The sequence below is a fragment of the Antennarius striatus genome, chromosome 17 (assembly GCF_040054535.1).
Source record: "Antennarius striatus isolate MH-2024 chromosome 17, ASM4005453v1, whole genome shotgun sequence".
Classification (NCBI taxonomy): Eukaryota; Metazoa; Chordata; class Actinopteri; order Lophiiformes; family Antennariidae; genus Antennarius; species Antennarius striatus.
The window spans coordinates 7514133-7538335 of record NC_090792.1 but is presented as its reverse complement, the minus strand read 5'-3'; the positions used below and the strand labels follow the sequence as shown (position 1 = coordinate 7538335).

General features: G+C 40.9%; 1 protein-coding gene across 1 annotated transcript; it reads left to right on the top strand.

Annotated features, from left to right (window-relative positions):
• Nucleotides 1–801: 801 nt before the first annotated feature.
• nkx2.4a (NK2 homeobox 4a) lies at nt 802–2347 on the top strand. The gene is made up of 2 exons (XM_068339366.1): nt 802–1171; nt 1665–2347. Exons 1-2 carry the CDS (start codon nt 802–804, stop codon nt 2345–2347), a joined length of 1053 nt encoding a protein of 350 aa, XP_068195467.1.
• Nucleotides 2348–24203: the final 21856 nt, after the last annotated feature.

The following is a 24203-nucleotide window of genomic DNA, read 5'->3' as shown; positions in this document are numbered from 1 at the left end:
ATTACGTCTAATGAATCAACTGATTTTTTTTTAAATAATAGATGTATATTATATTGTGAGGTCTAAATTATTCCCATGAGGAATAAGTACAAGAGAGACTGCAGTAGAACGATCAGATCTAGTTCATAAATATTTCTCTGCCTCGCCTGTTCCTTATTTAGGTATAGGTGTACTCACAGGTTGTGTCTCTACCGCCGCTCCTTTTCAGCTTTTTTGTCAATTGGAGTTTATTGGACTTGTCCCTCTTTGGTGTGGTAAAAATGATGCTTAAGAAGCATAAATGAGTCGGTCATAAAACTTCATTGTACCTCTTTGATGATACTCTGTGGCCCTTATGTCTGTTCAAAGTGCTCTCAAAGTTTCTAGAAAGAGTGGAATTCCCTACTGACGCAAAATAGATATGTTGTCAGATCAGCTGATTTGCAAAACATAATGGGTTATTCTCAGCAGCGTGGAGTTGTCACAAGGGACAGAATTATAAATATAGAGCGTCAGTTTTTCTATATATGCGACTTAGTCTAAAGAAAATATATTTTCATGAGTAATTTCACCAAAATGTCAATGCCTATTGTTTGATGGTTTAGGAGTTCGCTCCGCCCCCTGTGTTTGTCGTAAACCTGGCTCCTGGCTCCAATAAACCCGGGCTAAGAGCGCCCAGGGCTCGCCTCCTTCTCCAAGGCGATCAATAGGATCTCAGGCGCACTACAAGCACTCTCTTACGTAGACATCCACCAAGGAGAGAGCCGATACAACAACACGGTTGATCTGCTCGAACACAAAAATCTACCTGCTTTCTGAATCATGTCTTTGAGCCCAAAGCACACAACGCCTTTTTCAGTGACAGATATTTTGAGTCCAATCGAGGAGACCTACAAGAAGTTTGGTGGCATGGACGGCACAGGGAATCTAACCTCTCCACTGGGAGCCTACCGACAGCCTCAGGTGTCTCAGACCGGCATGCAACAGCACTCTATGGGCCATAACGCCACCGTGGCCACCACTTATCACATGCCGCACACCGTCTCCCAGTTCTCCCACAGCGCAATGGGGGGATACTGCAATGGAAGCATTGGCAACATGGGAGATCTGCCGTCGTACCAGGAAAGCATGCGGAATAGTGCAGCAGCAACAGGGTGGTACAGCGCTAACCCCGATCCAAGATACTCCACAAGTAAGTTCTTTATTTATACACACTTTTGAGATACTGCATTCGGTCATTGGAATGGAAATAAATAAATAAATAAATAAAAGTGCAATTTTTACGAGAGAGGAAAAAGCAAAGCATTTAATATTTGAATTTTAAAATATTTAATTTTGGATTATTTTATCGAACAGGGATATAAATATTCTACACTATTGTGATAAATCCTTAATTTTAAATCACAATGTATGACTGTTAAACTGAAAAGGAGATCATTCTTTCAAGTATGGTTCGACTTTTTTGTAATTATTATTGTTTTTATTATTATTATTATTTTATAATTATTATTATTATTATTATTTTACTATTATTATTATTATTATTTTATTATTGTTAGTATAGTAAAACTAATTCTTTCCAACTTTCGTAATTAACACTTACAAAAGCCAATAATCAATAAAGGCGAAATAGTGTTCTCCTCTTCTGTTTAATGAATGCACGTATATGTATGTATATTTTTAAGTTTCTAGATTCATGGGACCTTCCACAGGTATGAACATGACCGGCATGGGGAGTCTCACAGGAATGGCAGACGCCACCAAATCCATGCCAGCTCTCCACGCTGCGCCCAGGAGGAAACGGCGGGTTCTGTTCTCGCAGGCTCAGGTCTACGAGCTGGAGAGGAGGTTTAAGCAACAGAAATACCTATCGGCGCCCGAGAGGGAACACCTGGCCAGCATGATCCACCTGACGCCGACCCAGGTGAAGATCTGGTTTCAGAATCACCGGTACAAGATGAAGCGCCAGGCCAAGGATAAGGCAGCTCAGCAGCTACAGCAGCAGCAACAGGACGGCAACCTGTGCCAACAGCAGGCGCAGTCCCCGCGGCGCGTAGCCGTGCCAGTTCTGGTAAAGGACGGTAAACCGTGTCAGAACGGCTCGAACACACCGACGCCGAATCAGCAACAGGTCCAACAGAACCAACAACAAAGTCAACAACAGAACGGAGTTGTGCTCGCATCCCCGACCAGCAGCCTCTCCCAGCATCAAAACCAGCAGCAGGTGAACGCTTTGGACCTGGAGGAGATGTCGCCCAGCCCCCCCTCACTGCACAGCCAGCTCAACATGGCCCAGATAGACACGTCTGCTGTAGATTACACCAGTAACATGGTCAGCTCAAACCTCCTGTACGGCAGGACGTGGTAGGACTCACTACAGTTACTGTCACTCTTTCTATAACTGCGGATAAGCCCATATGTATGTATGTATGTATATGTATACATACATACATACATACACACACACACACACACACACACACACACACACACACACACACACACACACACACACACACACACACACACACACACACACACACACACACACACACACACACACACACACACACACACACACACACACATACATGTGGGCCTTCGGTGGTGGAGCGGGACAAGGCGCAGAGGCGCACCAGCTGATCAGGGCATATTTTTTTGACATCTTTAAGAGGGGAGTCTATTTTTGAACGTTGCAGAAATGGCTGCCCTTCAAAGCAATTGTGTCGTTCCTGGACCTTTCGTAAACCATGTTTTGGACCTTCCTCATGATGTTTAAACGTAGTCTATGTTGTTGAAACAAAAAGGAATGCTGCTTCATTAGAGTGCGGACTTGGAGTAAGGTGGGATCATGTCTGAAGTACACTAACTACCACTCCTCATTTGCGGTGATAACCTGGTATTTTATCATATTAATATTGTAAACTAATGTATTCATTTAGACTTAATAAATAAAGTAGGGACTTGTATATTTGGCTAACACACAAGAAGACGTTTAACTGTATAATAATCGTTATTACGTCCACCTTCATGTTTTCTTTATTCTTTTGTAAGTTAAAAAAGGAACAAATGCGTGATGGCTGCTGTATATGTTTCAAAACCAAGTGAACGTTAACAATAAATAACTTGAAGTGTGAGAGCTTTTCCTCAAGAAGTAATTTTTAGAGTGCATTTTCATTATGTTGTGATTGAGACCAAATTGAGCTGGAAAGCAAGGTCGATGAGGGAGCCAGCATTGTTCAGCTGACATTTTTGAGGGCCGCCTTTCATGGAGAATGTCTGTAAGACTCGAAGACCGGGCAAACCCCCTTTGAAAACCACCTACAGAACCTGACAGGTTTCATATAAAAAAATAAATAATACATTTTTAATACTGAGTGTTAATTTTTCGAATAAACTGATCAGTCGTATATTGTGTTCAATGGAGCCGCAGTGGAATTGATCAAGTTCCGTATCACTACGATATTCTATGAAAAAAACTACCAATTATTTTAACAACGATAACATCGGTAATAAATATTATACGGCATTTAATAAAACTCTTTTATTACTATAATAATAATAATAATAATAATAATAATAATAACAATAATAATAATAACAATAATAATAACAATTATTATTATTATTATTATTATTATTATTATTATTATTATTATTGCTAGTACGCGCAGAACTTCGTTAGTTTAAAAGTTCTACATTCATCAAAAAGCAATTTTAACCTCAATCTAAATAAAAATAAAAACGAATATATAAATGTTTCCTAATCTATCTTCGACTAAGTTACATAAGTTCCTCTCGTTTCGTGTAAAGTTAAAGTTAGGCTTGGTGTCCGTGATAATAATATTTGGGTTTAGGGTACTCTTGTTGACAATATAATAAATATGTCAAATTAAATCAATAATTTTCAATATGTGAAAATTTTAAAGACCTGTTAACTTCTAAGTTAAATCTAATTTATTTAAACGTGAGTCCGGGTTTTATTTTTGATTGAATCAGAAGGATTTAAATGGAATTTCAAAAATGCATTACAAAAATTATTTAAGAATTCTTCCCAAAGACTCTCAGAGACCGACCCTCTGGTAATTCAAATATTGTGAGTACTTTGTGTTATTCTGGTTTTGCGTGACAGTAAGAGGCTTATTTTTATTCCCTGAAAGATTCTCTGAGACTGTTTCTGTTTCAAATGCTCCGCAGTGCAAACCTTTTTTCCCCAAGCTGAGTCTCAATCTGATCAATCTCTGTTACAGATGATTGATTTGTGCACACAAACTCCACAGTGTTAAAGGACTTCACTTAGCGTCGCTGTGAGTTCCCCTTTGCTTCTGTCCTCCAAAACAATTTTTTGTCCAAGCATTTGCTGATAAAGGGATGTAACATTTCATTTCCTGTGGTCATTTAAACACGTTTGAAAATTACTTCTCAATCCCCTTGCTGATGACACCATGTGATGATGATGATGGCTATCAGTGTGTCTCAGTGGAGACCTTGGAGAGCCCCCATTTCAAACCCTTCACATACCTGGCAGCTGTATGTATATGTGCGATCATCCCTACACTCGAAGGAAGCGTCAGAGCCAATATGCACCTGACATTTGGAGTTGAGCTTTGCAACTCCATCACGAGGTAGTTTGAAATGAGCATTACAAGGAGAAATGCATTCCACAATATACATTTTGATGCTGCAAGACATTTCTAATATATTTTGTCTCTAAATAGAAGACATAAATGAACTGTTAACAAAGAATTTCATGGTGTACCACATGAAATGAAAGTGGAGGTGAAAGCATTCTTTTCTCCTTTGAATAGCCATAGTTATGGCGTACTAATAGGCTATGCTTGGTAATCACTGGCCATTGTGCCTGTTGCTCCTCTCAGTTTATTGTGGGGTACCTCTCTTTGTAAGGATATATGAGACAGGCTGGACACTGTAATTGGTGCAGCATCATCATTTCTGTCTGCAAAGTTTTGCAGGTTGCAGCTGCTGTGTTTTTGCAGAGACCGTGCAAAAGGTTGTCGATGTTAACAACAACCCTGCCCACACATGTGTACATGCATGCATTCAAATCGACGCACATGCAACCCACATTCACACACGCAAACATCTAATACAAAATTGCCTCTTTTACACATTTTTCCATCAGAGCTGGCAGACTTCAATGCCACATATACTGTCATTGCGGAGCATGAAGAGGGACATATTTTGTTTCAATGATGTAAAGAATTTTTTACACTATTCTTCTCATGTAATTGCATGTTGTACTGCATAATGTGAATATAGAAGAAAGCCTTGCTCTGCAACTCCCCAACCCCCCAACCCCCTTCCTTCCCATTATTCTACTTAATATGTCAGAAGGTCTGATCACAGAAAAACCTTTTCAAGTCCTATTGATGTGTTCCCCAATTGACCATGGCGACCTAGCAACCTAGAGAGCGCTAATTGGCAAGGGTTTAACATTATTGCCTGCATAGTTTACACAGAAATAGTCCAAACATATAACCCTCATCATACACATCACTCTACATTCTGTTTTGTTTTTGTTCATTTTTTGTTTATTTGTGTTTAGTTTCACTGTAGATTAACATAGAAAATTGCTTCATGTTTTCTGTCTTAACTAGAAAACGTTTAACAGTGAAAACAAAACCGTAGAGTGGGCCAGTTTCTGAATGGAATACAGAAAAAGAGTATACACAGGTAAATAGATACACAGGTAAATACTATTTATGAAATTGTGTTTCATAATTTACACCCAGGTGTATCATCTAGACATCATTAATGGATATAAAGTCAGATGCAGTGCCATCACCTCGTCTCTCCAGAAACAGTCGCCAAGTTTTGCCCCATCGAAATGATTAGGGGAGGTGAGATTTGCTTTTCTTTTCTTTGTGCAATTGATTGCATTGAATTGGCAAGTTCTGAGAGAAACCCAGCGAGATTTTAATTAGTGTATTGCCATCGTTTTCTGCCAAGGAGAATCTTTCTCTTTTCTGCGACAAATCTGTGCTCGCTGGACTTGTTTGGTTTCTACAGAATGAATCACGGCTAGTCTGCAAGTCTTGGCGTGTATGAAAAAAAAAGTTCCCTAATTCCTGTCATTTTCAAATGGAAAAAATAGCCTGCAAGTAATCATATTTCTACATAGGGAAAACATTTCAAGAAGGTCATTGGACTCTGAAAGCAATTCTTACTCCAATAGCTTTCCATGAAATTTAATATACGGCACACTTTTACCGCTGCATTTAGTTTCATGATGACGAGAATTGAAACGCACATGCAGACGCACTCACGACCATAATTACATGCTATTCTGGGACTTTCACTATGGCTACTTCTTTTTCTTATGATGAATAGCATTTTAGCAATATGTGGCGTTGCAGGTCCAACATTTTGAAGACTATTCGCAAATGTTTGCAAAAGGGTTGATGATGAAGGATGGAGGTGTGTGTGTGTGTGTGTGAGTGTGTGTGTGTGTGTGTGCGCATGTGCGTGTGAGTGTGTGTGCGCGTGTGCGTGTGTGTTTGTGTGTGTGTGTGTGTGTGTGTGTGTGTGTGTGTGTGTGTGTGTGTGTGTGTGCTGGTGGGTGTGATGGTAGAGGCTGTAGTTGGGGGCAGCATCCCTTATTAGAAAACCATGTCACATTCTCTTCTGCGCCGGCTGGACTCTCTGCACCGCCAGTAATCCCCCCTCAAAGTCTCCCTATGCATGTTATTCAATTCGCTCATAAGTAGTTAGAGAAACTGTTTTCAGTTGCCACTAATAACTACTGACCTCCAGTGACACAGGCCGACAATAGGTTTGTCAGGCCTGAAACGCACAACCAAAGAAGCTGATTAGGAACTCAAGAGGTTTGAAGCAAGAATCAATGGCTGCTCTGTCCCGCCACAGTGGTTCCAACATGGCACTGATGATTGTGGGACCTCCATTAGTTATGCCTCATTAAGTCCCACAAACTTCTTCAGGAAAATTACTTTAGCCAATTCTGAAATCTATTACGGCCAGGGAGTCCCCACTGAGGCGAGGAGGGACCTGTTTCAATAACTGACTGAGACGTATGTGAGAGCATGTGGCATTGAAACAACACATGCAGCGATAGACTTTTCCTTCATTTAAACACATCGCTACACTTGTTGGAATACATTTCATCTCCACGTTAAAATGCATGAAGTGATGTCTGAACTTTGTCCAGATTATAATATCACATAAAAGCAATGTCACTGAAAAGTGTGGAAAGTATCTGTATTGATTTTATTTCAGGAATTGTAAAGGAATGTGCTTTCATGCAATATGCCTGGTAGATTTGTGTGTTTCTGTAAAATGAATATGATTCCATAAGTGTTTTTTTTTAGTTGACCTCACACACCTATGAAGAACAGTGTAGTAAATTGTCATGGTGACTCCGCTTAAGTACTGAAATACCTACATTTACTCCTGACTGTCTGTTTTGTCGGTGGAGCTACACAGGATATAATTCTACTCCATCCTCACAATGGATTTCAATCTGCCAGAAAGACAAAAAAAAAGAAAATCAGCCAGCCTGAAAGATACTGTAGATAGATAGAAAGTTGTTGCCTATAGAGTTCAAGTGAAAATGAAAAACGAGACATCAAATTTTTGTCCAGAAATATGAACGGACACATTTACAGGACAATTCTTCTCCGTCATTCATAACACTGGTCTTTACTTTTGAACTAGCGAGCGTTTTTCTCCCAGCTCACCGTTGCCACAGTAATGGCCAGCTGCCAGTCTGCGGATTACTGGTTAATAGGGCTCGGGCTGAAGAGCAGTTCAATGTAGGTACGCAGTGGATAAGATCGGTGTGTGTGTATGTGTGTTGGCAGGGCATATTATCAGTGTGAGTGGTGCATTGTTATATTAGTTGTTATTGTCAGGATTCTTTTTGTAGATAAACCAAATCAGTTCCGCTTCAGCCTGCTTAGCTACAGACATTTTAATTTGATATGAGTACATATGCAGTGAACACGTAGCACACAAACGAGTCAGAATCCAGACTAGTAGTAAATTTTAAAAAAAATGAAGAAAAAAAAAGATTGTGAAATGGAAAATTCAAGGATGGCATTTCATGCATGTTAAAATGATCTGTGAGTTAATGGTGGGCAATGATCCAACAGCAAACAGGCAAACGCACACAGAACACACAAATTGACGGGAAGGGCAAAAGACAACAGACAGAGCCGCTACTCAACAACTACGTCTGTCAAATTAAGCCCTGAAGGACATAATCATTTCTTCAAATATAACATTCAGTAATCTGTCCCTCCAAAACATGCAGTAGTCTCAATATAACCATCCCAAAGGGCCACAGGGGCCAAAGAGGACCACCCACTTTCTTTTCAATTATCATCTTGCAGCAACCTGTCTCCTCTCCAGCATTCAGCGGGAGACACTGACTGCTCTCCAGAGGGAATTACAATTAGACCGTTGTTTGTCCCTCCAATAAACTTCCAGACTGTAGCCAACAATCTCAACTCTGTAGAGCATGTGACCCCGAGGACAAACAGGATTACGCCTCAAATCCCATGTTCCTTTACGCTCCCTACTTGAGTCGCTGCAGTGAGGGGGTCCAGGGTGGAGGCAGGAAAGGGAAATGTGGTGACACATCTTTATCCCTTTTAATTCCGCAAATTGCATCATTTGAAATTGACACGTCATCTCATCGCTGACTGTTACTATTGGCTTCCTGGTTTAAAGATGGTTCTTTTTAAAATGTCTAATATTGTTGTAAGTCATTTGAGTCAAGATTTGGTTGAGGTCCCCGCTTGTATGTAAAAGAGTGGCTCTCAACATATCGTCAAGTTCGCCAGAATCAAATCTGAGGGTCCAGGAGATAACAGATAGAACAGGACCAAAACTATTGTTCTTTTTTAAAACTTTTTCAAAGAGGTTGTGATGGCCTTTATTTTAGCATAGGTCCATGAAGTCCAGTGTTTGAACAAAAATGGCCAAAACTTGGCATATCCTTTCACAAATCACATCTACCTCTGTGACAGGACAGACATTATGAAAATCTGAATGTCATGTTGGATACTGTGTATTGAAATAATTTGATGGACTGGAATTGACGTTTGGTATATTTACTGAATTACTCTTTTATATTTCAATCTAAAGATGGTTTTTGTGATGTGTGAGAACTGTACATGTCTCCATCATTTTTAAAAAAAACAAGTTGAGTCTCCCTCTATTATTTTGGCAGGTTATTTAGTCTATTATTCACTCGTAACTTGTATCTTCTTTGTATTATCTGTCTGTTAAAACCTCATCAGTGCAACAAGAACAACAATCACGCAGAGAATTTGTCTGTGCAAGCCAATTAGGGCACAAACCACGTGGGACAAAGGCTGTGTTTCAGAGAGCCTGGGAGTCATACTGGCCAGTGGATCTTGAGTGTTTATTAGCCCCGATGTAGCCAGCTGGTCATACGCAGGCACAGAAAGGGTACATTGACTCCACCCGGCAGGGGGTTGTGGCACAGCAAAGGGGAAATGGGACTCTTTTTCAACTCTCCTCTCCACAATACAGCAGAGCCAATCAAAGACCCCCAGACCCTTTTGTGGGGGTAGTGAGTGGACTAGGGAGGGAGAAAGGGACAACCAGAAGGAGGGGGTGAGTTTGGGCTGCCTCGCTCCTCCTGCCGTTGTCCTGTCTGTACGGCCGGCCACACTTCACAGTTAATTAGCGGTCAGTTCCATTGGCCCCAATCAGCAGGAAATGTTAAAACTGCCCTAATCAGGCCTAATCCTGGCTTTGTGTCTCACACACACCCTTCCCCTGTCTACTTACTTTGTCTGCTGTATTGATTAAGGCACCGTTTGGGGATTTGACGATCAATACACTGCAATCTGCAATGGGTTGTAGGTGTACTCATGTCACACTGTGCAATGACATTTTAGAATATCCTTTAACTTTGTGGTAACTTTGGAGGTGGCATGGATGATTCTCTCACCTCAGCATCCAGCACTTGATTATATGTACTGTAGACAAATATCACTGTATGACATTATGTTGTTCTTTTTTATAAGCAGTGAGGATGTTCAGTGTCTCCAGTGAATCGGTGTCCCGTCCATCCGTTACTTTTCACTTCTAGAGTTTAACTCTAGAAGACTTTGATTTCTCAATAAACTTTCTGCACAAAAACAGAAAAGTGGAATTGTGATTTGTTCTACTCAGAGATTTTATACAACATTTTTATTTATTTTATTTCTTTAGTTACATGATCTCTGCAATGAGCTGGCGTCTTGTCTAGCGTGTGCCCCACATTTCACCCATAGCCAGCTGGGATAGGCTCCAGCAGACCCTCAGAGACTTAAAACAAGGTGATTGCAATTGTCTTACCTACAAGAAAATGGATGGATGGATGGATGGATGAATGGATGGATGGATGGATGGATGGATGGATGGATGGATGGATGGTTACAAGATGGACTCAATCTTCTGGTGACTGTTTTTTTTTTTCAACTGCTGACCAGTTTTTTCAAAAATCTTTCTACACACAATTTAAGAACCAAAGGACTGCCTTTTGCTATTGTGGAACCTTTTTGATTTTGTTTTTGTTTCCATATTTAATACATCTCAATTTTGTCACACTCTGACCCCCACAGCTTACACAGAAAATGTTTTAGATGTTTCAAAAAATTCTACAAAAATAATAACTTTAAAAGTTTAAAAGCAAAATGTTTTCAACCATTATATTTTAAAAAATGCAAAAGCAATATTTAACTCCAGGTCATCAGGTCATTTGCATGGGAGTTGATAGATGGAGTGAAATTAACTGAAATTATTAAATGTCTGAAGGAACTTTTAAACACAGGAAATCCAGACTGAGAAATGTTCTATGAGTGTTGACATGTATGACAGTTAAAAGTTGAAGCTCAAGTTCCACTTAATTTATGGGTTTGTTTAGGACTTTTCAAATTTTATTCCAAAAAATATTAAAAATACACTGCCTATGTACAGGAAAAGAACCTTTAAACACTATGAGAATTTTAAGAACTTTTATTTTGAAAATTTAATTTTCTTGTATTTAAAATAAATATGAGTTGCAATCAACAGCGCCAACTTACACAATACCATTCTCTGTATTCAGGAAAATGCACCCCTGATGGAGCAATCTGAGTATTTACTATGTCCTACATCTCCATTAAAAGATATTAATTCATTCATTCCTCTGCTTCTTATCAACTTCTTCTGCTTTCTGCGGGTCACGGGGGGTTGCTGGAGCCTACAGGCGAGAGGCGGGGGACACTCAAATTGCAATGCTGGTGCACTGTGGAGCCACACAAATGACAACCAACCATTCACGCACACACACACACACACATACACACACCTACGGGCAATTTGTAACAAACTAATTAACCTGAAGTGCGTGTTTTTAAAGGTGGGAGGAACCCGGAGGACCCAGAGAGAAGAACCCATGCAGACCGGAACTGTCTTGCCGTGAGGCGATAGCGCTACCCACTGTGCCACAGTGCCACCGTGCATTAAAGGAGACATTTTTGAAAATTTTGTATGGGCACGTGTTTTTCTTCTTGAACCTTTCTACCCATCAACTCTCACACACTTTATTTACAATGTGCTAGCATTAATGTTAACACGCATTGCCTAATAAAATTATTAGGTAATACAATCTAGTTTTCATTCGAAAAACTTATCTAATGTATTTTCAGAATTATGGAGGAGGCAGTTTTGTGACATAAGAAGTGTTGTAATTTATCACTTATTTCAGTCCTTTAGTCATTAACGGGTGTATATCGTTAAGTAGGATCTAATGCACAGCCACTCAAACATAGGCATGAATAATAAGATTCTGTTCCTTATACTAATTATCCTGCCATCATTCATGAATAATGAGTTTTGCTGGAACAGACAGAGCATACAGCAACACAAACATCTGTTAGAAATATAGAATATCAGCAGTATGTTGTTCAGTCTTTCTTCTTGTGTTGATGTCATCATCAGTGGCAGTCTTGTCTGCCTGCACCTACACAGTGGCTGCTCTGTTTCCTTGATTCATTCGATTCAGAGACTACTTGGAAACTTTAGGAGGAAAGATAGATGGATGGATGGATGGATGGATGGATGGATGGATGGATGGATGGATGGATGGATGGATGGATGGATAGATAGATACATAGATAGATAGATAGATAGATAGATAGATAGATAGATAGATAGATAGATAGATAGATAGATAGATAGATAGATAGATAGATAGATAGATAGATAGATAGATAGATAGATAGATAGATAGATAGATAGATAGATAGATAGAAAAATGAGGTCATCAGCATTAACATTATGGCGTAACATTTTAATCCACATGCTGAAGTGTAGAGAATGGATTAGGTAATTACCATACTTTGCAACAATATAAGGCCATAAATTAAAATCTCCAACAACTTCTCAAGTGACAACTCATCTAATCAGGGGGACAATCATGTAAAGGCCTTACTGTTTACTGATTGCTCTAATCAAAAATGGCTTCTTCAAACAAAGCTAATTGGTCAGTTTACTCACGGAGCGGGGAGGCAAATGTAGAGGGGCTACTGTCGTGATTTCAAGGACCCAAATATGTCCCATTTGCATTGAGTGCCACCAGAATGTACTTGACTCCCACAAGTTATCAGCAAAGCAGACAATTATTCATCAGGCACAAATTGGCACATCAAAGTCAAATCAGAGCGTTGCCATCAGGAAGACCCCAAAGCCAAGCCTGAGAGAGGAAAGATGGCCTTTGATTGACCGCACTGCCCTTCACAGAATCTATCAAGCCAATGCTGTCGAGCTCAATGCTTTTTCGAAACCTTGGAACTGCTTCATAACAATATCACACAATGCTGTTAGTCATAAGAAGGAGGAGGATCAAGGTGTACTGTCCCAGATGTCACACATCTTCTATGTATTCTCTGGGCGGCCACTAAAAACATAAAGAGTATTCTAAGGTCATATATAAAAGGTATTTTATGGAGGGCATCTCATTGACTTTGACAAATTTTTATGCTTTTTTTGTAGCATTTTCTATATAAATGTAAGGGTAACATGAATATGTTGCTAGTTCTATATAGTGTTGTGTGGCAGTGAGCCTGTCTGTAACTTTACTTCTTCTGCAGCCTCCTGATAGAACACTGCTGTTTGAGTTGCCAGGAAACACAATAGAACACTTAATAGTAAAACTACAAATCATTTTAAATACCTATAACCTTTACAAGCACCAGAGCAGTCAACTATAGTTTTGTTATAATTTTGTAGTTTGATTACAGTAATTTCTTTAGAATAACTTAAAAACTGACCAGTTGATGTGATTGTTTAATGTAAGGCTAAAGACTTATAGAGAAAGGTTTGGGATTGTATTCAACATACCAAGTTTTGTTAAGCTTGACTGACCTTTATCTTTAGGAGATTCTGGAGAGATTTTACTTTCCAACTAATCACAAATGAACTTTTCCTTGCTGAACTTCTATAAACAGCCAAAGAAAAAGGAGAGATTTATGTCTGTGAGGAAGCAACAGTTAAAGACATACCATTACAGGGCTTGTGTGTGCAATCAGTTTCTGGAGAAGGAAACCTTCACAGCACTGAACTCAACCCAAGTGAGTAAACTGACAGCATGAACAACGTCCAAGGATGCATCAGCATCACTGAGCCGCTCCGACTGAGGAGTGGACGACATCCACGTCAGGTTTGTTTTGACTCTTTTTCTTGGTGAGTAAAATCAAGATAACTACCAAAACCTAACGAGAAACAATACAGACAATGCACTCTTATGTAGCATCAACTAGATTAGAAAAGATACATTTAAACAAAATTTCTGTTTTCTAAATTCCTCTAGTGTACGAAGATTCGGTATAAAATTCTAAAAAAATACCCATACTTCAAAAGGTTCTTATTTCCATCTCACTGTTGTAATTTCCACATAGAATTTAACACAGAAAGTCAATGAAATGTAAGTTTTTATACAAACTGTTTTTATAGCAGTTGTGTTTTAGCTTTAGGAATGCACTTGTATTTATTATGGCTGTTGGACATGAGATTACATTGTTGTAAAGTCAAAGAAAAAACAGTCAAATAGAATTTGAGCTGAGTGATTGCATAATAGTCATCTTATATGTGTAGGCTATTATGAAGAAGGAAATATGAGAAAATGGGAATCGTGGTTCATTGTGATGATGTCACAATGTAGGGGATATGATGGATGTGGAATGGAAGAAGAAAGGATGGAGGAGGGCATGGAGATGCTGGACTCAAATACAGGCTGAGAATTGCAGAGATCTAAAGTTTAACTATGACATAATCGGCTGACAGAAATCTTGGCTGAATCTGATTGGTTTAAGAAAAACAACATGAAAAAAACATAATCAGGATAGAGAGAGAGAGAGAGTGAGAGAGAGAGAGGGAGGGAGAGAGAGAGAGGGAGAGAGAGAGAGAGAGAGAGAGAGATTTTGATTTTTAAAATCACGTTTATTCATAAGTCAAATTACAAAATAATCACATTGACACAAAATCCAAAAGAGATTCACGTAAAGAAGGTTTTCAATAGTACTGTGCATTTTCTGAACAAAGAAACATCTAACCTTTTAACATTTATCAAACTTAAAAAAAAGAGAAAGAGAGACAGAGAGAGAATTGTGAATAGAGATGATTTACCAGACTTACCACTGGAGTCTTATTTCATCCCATTTTAAAGTGGTGATGTATTGTAACTGTCAGGGTTCGTGTGTTCGTCAGGTTCTCCGTTCGTTTGTCCGTTCGTTCGTTAGTCTATCAAATATCTCCGCAACCGTCGCAGGTAGAAAGATGACACAAAAAGCACATTACTCGGGCAGCAAAGGGGATGAAAACGAGATGATGACCTTGACCTTGAGAAAAGTAGGTCAAGGTCAAATTTCAATGTTTGTACACGCAGGAACCGGATAAGATAGAAAGATGAAGTAGAAGGCCAGTGTGAGTAAGACAATAGATCAAAGCTAGTTCTTTGAACTACCTAGACTCTGACTGCCTTTGTTCTTGTTAATTTTGTTTTAGTTACTCTGACCAGTAATTTGTCACAAATTTTGAACTTTGTTATGACTTCATCCCTAATGCCTCATATAATGCATGTTTGATGAAAACACAATCAGAATCCTCACTTTCTTATTTTTCATTCACCCTCTGCAATAAATTCAATAACCAAATCTGTTTCTCTTTCAATAAGAAGATGGCTCACTTGAAAAGAAGCCACTTTGTCCCTCAGTCCTCATTAAATCGCTTCCTAAAATTTGGACGATTGCTAGCGTAAATGATTGGACACCACTGACAAGGTTAAAAATGTGGTCTTTATGGAAAACAAAGAAAAAATTTAAGAATCCTTTTCAACCAAGCAACAAGGCAAATGAAACATTAAGTTACTCTTTAAAAAAAAAATCCAAATGAATTCAAAGTTAAAAACATGGATAATTTAAATAATTCACATGCCTTTATATTTTAATCCTCAACCTTGATGCAACAAAGGACACGGTCATTTGCTGTCATGAAGAGACAGCAGCTTTATTCAGCCTGGTGAACAGACTTTGAAGTTTATGGGGCCAGAACAGAGGCAGAGAATTTTGTCATTAAAAATAGAATTTGGCATTGAAAACAAAACAAGAAATGAAGGGTGGAAAGTTGGCATTGAAATGTCTGTATTTTACAATATTTTACACTGTAAAAAAAGTTCTCATGAAACAAATTAAGAAACACACAAAAAATTATTTACAGTGCGCCTTCAAGCATTCGTGCATCAACGCTCGCGACTTAACCTCATCGCGAATTTGTGGTAGGCTGCCACGTGATACCGTACTCGCATTCTATTGTCTGACAGCATCCAGAAGTGTGCTCGGTTCCATGAGTCTTGGACTTAAAAGTGCTTTAAACAGTCGATAAAAGTAGGAAAACGTAATACAGATAGAAGGTAGTTTAATGTCAGTATTTTCTGTTTATGCTTCAATAATAACAAAATGCTCAACTTGACATTTTTCAGTGTTTTCAGTATAAACTGGGGCATATGGTGACACTGCTTTCTATGATGGCTTAATAACATCTTCCAAATTTGCAAGAAGATTAAATTAATCAAAACCATAGAAAGCAAACCACAAACTAAGTGATGCTAATTCTCTGTCCACATTCGATAAAGCCTATATCAGTCCCTGTATATTGTGTGTGTAACATCTGTCACGAGTTGCATCAATAAATGTGTCTTCTTTAAACAACCTGGAGTAAATGTGATATCAGGAGAGCATCTCTGTTCAAACAACAAAAAGGACACCAAGTAAGAGGCTCTTCATGGTGGTACAACGATGCTGCTGCAATCTGACATTTTTTTTAAGGTCAAGTTTAAATACAAATATTCAACACCAATGTTTCCCTTTTCAGTTCGTGTTTTATTCCCAATGCAAAATGTTGTTTTCGTTGACTAAATTCACTGTCATTATTTCAGCTCCATACATCGTAATTTTTTATGGATGTTTTTTTTATTTTTTATTAAAATTTTACTCTCAAATAAAGATGTTGATAAATGGTGATGAAGCACTGCATCAGAGAAAATTCAACTAATAAAGCAGTGACACATGGATAGCAAAAGGTCAGTTGACTGTTTAGTGAACTGGACAGTCAGTTCAGCTGTTTAAACCAACAACTAATGATTGAATTTCTACTGATCCATGGATTTATTATGCAGTAAAACCACTTGATCAAATGTTTCACACATCCAGTAAAATAATTATGTCAGTATATGCTACATAGATTGGCATACCTGGCATTCATTCATAGCTCTCAGACAATGCATCACACTTACTTTGATGATCCCCTCACTTTTCCTCTAGTGCCACTATAATGTTGAATCATGGTGGAAAAAAAAAACTCTTTGATAGATTGCTGTGTAATTTGGACCAGGCATTCATGTTCCCCCAGGATGATTGCAATGGGCCTAAATGGATTATCGTTTGGTGATTTTGTCTTGCTGTCCAAGAGGCTCAGATTGGTTTATAATCAAATACCTGCAGAATGAATGGCATCCCATCAGCCTCAGCTGTCTTTTTTTTAGTGCTAATTACCAAAAGTTAGTGTTTTGTAATCAGTTCTTCACATAGTAAACATGCATACAGATGCATAATACTCACCTCTTGATTTGGTTTTTAGTACTGAATTCAAGAGCTGGATAATCAGATCTGAAATCAGCTGTGTGGAGCAGGAATGCCTACTGTAATTGAGTAAGTGTTCAATTAACTTGACCAACACTACGAATTAGCATCTAAATACATGAAAGTAATTGAGGAAAACCTCATTTGTCTTAGGCATAAACAAAACGTGTACATCACAGCTGCAGATCAGGAATTTCTTCTTTACACTGAAGTCCCTGAACTGAATTTATTAAATCTGCCTTTCCATTCATGGTGACTAAATGGCAATGTTTTTTAAAGACAGAAAATATATGTCTTCCTCCTCAATGAGATGCGCTTAATTCAGTGATAGACTGAAGGACAAATCCAGAGGTCATCCAATGTAGGGGTTTCTGGTGAAGATCTCTACAAAGCTGCTGCATATTAACACACCTGAAAGATGGAAATGCATTACTTCATCGCATGTGTTACGTTTGAAGATGTTTTATAGAAAAATAAGAGCATTCCATTTCTCTATGATGTGGAAATCTCAAAGCATAACCACAATGTCATGTGTGGATTTATCTCTGAAACTTTGAGCACTAGTTAAAAATGTGGACGTGCCAATGACACCCAAATGTCTCCGGAACCAAGATCAAACTACCCAAAATGGTGCTGATTCAGTTTAATGTCAAATGTCCAAAGTTACTGAGCTACATCCTGCAGAAAACCAGCATCGGTGAGATTTTCTTGAATCTTCTTATTTTCCTTTCAGCTTTTCCCTTCAGGGGTCACCACAGCAAATCAATTGCCTCCATCTAGTCCTGTCTTCTGTATCCTCTTCTCTCACACCAACTACCTTCATGTCCTCTTTCATTACACCCATAAACCTCCTCTTTGGTCTTCCTCTAGGCCTCCTGCCTGGCAGTTCAAAACTCAGTATCCTTCTACCAATATATTCACTATCTCTCCTCTGGACATGTCCAAACCGTCTAAGTCTGGCCTCTCTGACTTTATCTCCAAAACCTCTAACATGTGCTGTCCCTCTGATGTACTCATTCCTAATCCTATCCATCCTGGTCACTCCCAAAGAGAACCTCAGCATCTTCATCTCTGCTACCTCCAGCTCTGTCTCCTGTCTTTTCCTCGGTGACACTCTCTCCAAACCAAACAACATCTCTGGTCTCACCACAGGTTTGTACACCTTTCCTTTTATTTTAGCTGAAACTCTTCTATCACACATCACACCTGACACTTTTCTCCACCCATTCCATCCTGCCTGTACACGCTTCTTCACCTCTTCTCTACACTGTCCATTGCTCTGGACTGTTGACCCTAAGTACTTAAAATCCTCCACCTTCTTGATCTCTTCTTCCTGTAACCTCACTCTTCCGCTTGGGTCCCTCTCATTCACACACATGTACTCTGTCTTACTGCGGCTAACCTTCCTTCCTCTCCTTTCCAGGACAAACCTCCACCTCTCTAGCTTCTCCTCCACCTGTTCCCTGCTCTCACTGCAGATCACAATGTCATCTGCAAACATCATAGTCCATGGAGATTCCTGTCTAACCTCGTCTGTCAGCCTGTCCATCACCATAGTGAACAAGAAGGGGCTCAGAGCTGATCCCTGATGCAGTCCCACCTCCACCTTGAACTTCTCTGTCACACCTACAGCACACATCACCACTGTCATACATGTCCTGCACATCTCTAACATACTTCCTGCCACTCCAGACTTCCTCATACAATATCACAGTTCCTCTCTGGGCACCCTGTCATAAGCTTTCTCCAGATCTACAAAAACACAATGCAACTCCCTCTGGCCTTCTCTGTACGTCTCTATCAACATCCTCAAAGCAAATACTGCATCTGTAGTGCTCTTTTTTGGCATGAAACCATACTGCTGCTCACAGATGCTCACTTCTGCCCTTAGTCTAGCTTCCACTACTCTTTCCCATAACTTCATTGTATGGCTCATCAGCTTTATTCCTCTGTAGCTGCCACAACTCTGCACGTCTCCCTTGTTATTAAAAATGGACACCAGCACACTTCTCCATTCCTCAGGCATCTTCTCACTATCTAAGATACTGTTGAACAACCCAGTCAGAAACTCTACTGCCGCCTCTCCTAGGCACTTCCAAACCTCTACAGGTATATCATCAGGACCGACGGCCTTTCCACTCTTCATCCTCTTCAGTGCCCTCCTCACTTCATCCTGACTAATCTTTGCTACTTCCTGGTCCACAGCAGTCACCTCTTCTAGTCTTTGTTCTCTCTCATTTTCCACGTTCATCAGCTCTTCAAAGTACTCCTTCCCTCTTCCCATCACACTACTACCCCCTGTCAATAGACTTCCATCCCTATCCTTAATTACCCTAACCTGCTGCATGTCCTTCCCATCACTGTCTCTCTGTCTTGCCAACCGGTAAAGATCAGTCTCTCCCTCCGTACTTTCCAACCTAGCATACAAGTCATCATAAGCCCCTGGTTTGGCCTTTTCTACCTCTACCTTCACCTTATGCTGCATCTCCCTGTACTCCTGTCTACTCTCCTCAGTCCTCTCAGTGTCCCACTTCTTCTTAGCTAACCTCTTTCTCTGTATACACTCCTGTACCTCCTCATTCCACCACCAAGTCTCCTTATCTACTTTCCTTCCTGATGATACACCATCTGGAAGGTACTCTCCTACCTGTCTCTCCCTGATCACATTAGCTGTAGTTGTCCAGTCATCTGGAAGCACCTCTTGGCCACCCAGAACCTGTCTTAACTCCTTCCTAGTCATGCAACACTCTCCCTTTTTCAGGTTCCACCATTTCGTCTTCTGCTCTGCCTTGGCCCTCTTCATCGTCCTCATCACCAGAGTCATCCTACACACCACCATCCTATGCTTTTTGGACACACTCGCGCCTTTTATACAATTTCCTCCGGGATTAATAAAGTATCTATCTATCTATCTATCTATCTATCTATCTATCTATCTATCTATCTATCTATCTATCTATCTATCTATCTATCTATCTATCTATCTATCTATCTATCTATCTATCTATCTATCAGTACTTTTGTATAGGTAACCCTATGTTCCTGCCTCTTCTGGAAGAAGGTATTCACTATAGCCATTTCCATCCTTTTTATAAAGTCAACTATATCTGTCCTTCTGCATTCCTCTCCTGGATACCAAACCTGCCCATCACCTCCTCATCACCTGTTTCCTGCACCAACATGTCCATTGAAGTCTGCACCAATGACAACTCTCTCACTTCTAGGTATGCTCTCCATTACTTCATCAAAGTCCAACCACAATTTCTCCTTCTCCTCCAGCTCGCATCCTACCTGTGGAGCATACCCACTAACAACATTGAACGTCACACCTTCGATTTCTAGCTTCAGACTCATCATTCTATCCGACACTCTTTTTACCTCCAGGACATTCCTAACAAACTCCTCCTTCATGGGGATCGACGACCCAATCCCCAGACAAAGAGTCTAGTTCTAGGGACATGGAATGTCACCTCGCTGGGGGGAAAGTAGCCAGAGCTTGTGAGGGAGGTTGAGAGGTACCGACTAGATATAGTTTGGCTCACCTCCACCCACAGCTTGGGCTCTGGAACCCAAACCCTTGAGAGGGGCTGGACTCTCCACTTTTCTGGTGTTGTCCAAGGTGAGAGGCGGCGGGCTGGTGTGGGCTTGCTTGTGGCCCTACAGCTCAGCCATCATATGTTGGAGTTCACCCCGGTGAGCGAGAGGGTCGCGTCCCTGCGCCTTCGGGTTGGGGACAGGTGTCTCACTGTCGTTTTGGCCTACGGGCCAAATGGCAGTCCCTGGGATTAGAACTGAATAGTGCTCCTGGGAACTCCATTGTTCTCCTTGGGGACTTCAATGCTCACGTGGGCAATGACAGTGAGATCAGGAAAGGGGTGACTGGGATGAACTGCCTCCCCGATCCGAAAACGAGTGGTGTTCTGTTGTTGGAGTTCTGTGCTAGTCACAGTTTGTCCATAACATACACCTTGTTCAGCCACAGGGATGTCCATAAGTGCACATGGCACCAGGACACCCTAGGCTGGAGGTCGATAATTGACTTAGTTGTTGTATCATCAGACCTCCGACCGCGTGTGTTGGACACTTGGGTGAAGAGAGGGGCAGAGCTGTCAACCGATCACCACCTGGTTGTGAGTTGGATCCGCTGGCTGAGCAGGAGGCCGGACAGACTCGGCAGGCCCAAAGGTGTTTTGAGTGTCTGCTGGGAACGTCTCGCAGAACCCTCTGTCAGTGAGGTCTTCAACTCCCCCCTCCGGGAGTGCTTCTCCCAGATCCTGCAAGAAGCTGGGGACATTGAGTCAGAGTGGACCATGTTTCCCTGCCTCCATTGTTGAAGTGGCTGCTCGGAGCTGTGGTCGCAAGGTCTCTGGTGCCTGTCGCGGCGGTAACCCCTGAACCTGGTGGTGGACACCGGAAGTAAGGGATGCTGTCAAGCTGAAGAAGGAGTCCTATCAAGTCTTGTTGAGTTGTAGGACTCCAGAGGCAGCTGACAGGTACAGGCAGGCCAGGCCTACTAGGGCTCGAGTATTCGCGGAGGCAAAAACTTGGGTTTGGGAGGAGTTTGGAGAGGCCATGGAGGAAGACTATCGGTCAGCCTCGAAGAAATTCTGGCAAACCATCGGCGCCTCAGGAGGGGAAAGTGGTGCACAGCCAACACTGTTTACAGTAGAGGCGGAGAGCTGCTGACCTCGACTGAGGATATTGTCGGGCGATGGAAAAAATACTTCGAGGATCTCCTCAATCCCGCTGCCATGTCTTACACAGAGGAAGCAGAGGCTGAGGTCTTAGAGGTGGACTCGTCCATCACCCAAGCTGAAGTCACCGAGGTGGTTGTCAAACTCCTTGGTGGCAAAGCACCGGGGGTGGATGAGATTCACACTGAGTACCTCAAGTCTCTGGATGTGCAGGGACTGTCATGGTTGACATGTCTCTGTAACATCGCATGGCAGTCAGGGACAGTACCTCTGGATTGGCAGACCGGGGCGGTGGTCCATCTTTTCAAAAAGGGGGACCGGAGGGCGTGTTCCAACTATAGGGGGATCACACTCCTCGGCCTCCCGGGGAAAGTCTATTCCAGGGTACTGGAGAGGAGGATTAGACCGATAGTCAAACTGAGGATTCAGGTGGAACAATGTGGTTTTCGTCCCAGTCATGGAACACTGTACCAGCTCTACACTCTCCATCGAGTGCTCGAGGGTTCATGGGAGTTTGCCCAACCAGTCCACATATGTTTGTTGGACCTGGAGAAGGCATCCGATCATGTCTCTCATGGTATCTTGTGGGGAGTGCTTCGGGAGTATGGGGTCCGGGGCTCTTTGCTGAGGGCTGTCCGGTCCCTGTATGACAGAAACCAGAGCTTAGTTCGCATTGCCGGCAGTAAGTCAGACCTGTTCCAGGTGCATTTTGGACTCCGGCAGGGCTGCCCTCTATCATCGGTTCTGTTCTTAATCTTTATGGACAGAATTTCTAGCCGCAGCCAGGGTCCGGAGGGAGTCCGGTTTGGGGACCAAAGGATTTCATCTCTGCTTTTTGCAGACGATGTTGTCCTGTTGGCCTCATCAAACCTGGACCTTCAGCGTGCACTGGGACAGTTTGCAGCCGAGTGTGACACGAGTGGGATGATGATCAGCACCTCTAAATCCGAGGCCAAAGTTCTCGACTGGAAAAGGGTGGTGTGCCCCCTTCAGGTTGGTGGAGAGTCCTTGCTCCAAGTGGAGGAGTTTAAGTATCTTGGGGTCTTGTTCATGGAGGAGCCGGAGGAGGTGTCTTGGGAGAGGATAGTATGGGCATCCCTGCTGAGACTGTTGCCCCCGCGATCCGGCCCCTGATAAGTGGTTGATGATGGATGGATGGATGGATGGATGGATGGATGGGACCAGCACAATAAGACAGTGGCCTGTGTCCTCTTGTGGCTACATTGGTGAGGTTTTCTTGGATAACTTGAATAAATAATAATGATTCCAATATGTTGAACTAGAAATGATTCTCTGTACATTCCATTGTTTTATCTGTGTTTTTGATCATGTATATGAATGAACAATACAAAAAAAAATTACAGCGATAGCAATCATAAAATGGATCTTGCATGTCAGCAGTTTGACATTCTGTGTTTACTTAAAGGACTATGCTACATATTATTTTTGAGGCTGCTTTTATTCATAAAAATGATGACCCAAATGGAGGAAAAACATGTTTACCCATAGATTTTTTTGGGTATTATCCAGTGTTGAGTAAACACATATCAAAGCAGGAGACTAATGAATAGCCCTACTGCCTGGCCTTCCTTCACAGTGTATGGAGCTTTTGAAAAGAGAACCAACTGAATGGCATCAATGTTTGCGTACAAAGAGCTGCCCCTGTTTGTCTGTAGCAAACCAAATCAACTTAAAAAATGGAGATCATCTATCTGTCTGTCTGTCTGTCTGTCTGTCTGTCTGTCTGTCTGTCTGTCTGTCTGTCTGTCTGTCTGTCTGTCTGTCTGTCTGTCCATCCGTTCATCTATGTGTGTGTGTTTGTGTGTGTACGTGTGCATGCATGTGTGCTTGTTTTTGGATGAATGACAAAAAGACAAAAGAAATGCATTTGTATGAAAACACAACTGTTTTCAGTCATATTGGCCAAATTGCCTGCGAGTACCGTAATCCATAATTAGGATCATTATTCTTCCTTTGTGGATGCTAAATTACATTACATTACATTTTTACATTACATTCATGGAGATGATGCTTTTTCCAAAAACAATCCAACAATAAGTGCATTCAACCACGTTGATGCAAATTCAATGGTAGAATAACTGTCTGTGACTGCCTTGTTTACAATTTGTTTTTAAATTGTTGATTGTTGATTCATATTGAATTCTTTTATATTTAAATTTTTTGTAGCATAAATGTTCTATTTGACTCATTTTTGTGTTGAGTGACCAATTTTACTGAAACTAACTCCAACCTTTTTAACTTGTCTCATATTTTAAGTATATTTCATCATTTATTTTTCATGTTTTGAATGTCAGTATATCATGATTTCCAAATACTAACTTTAATGTCTAAACCAACC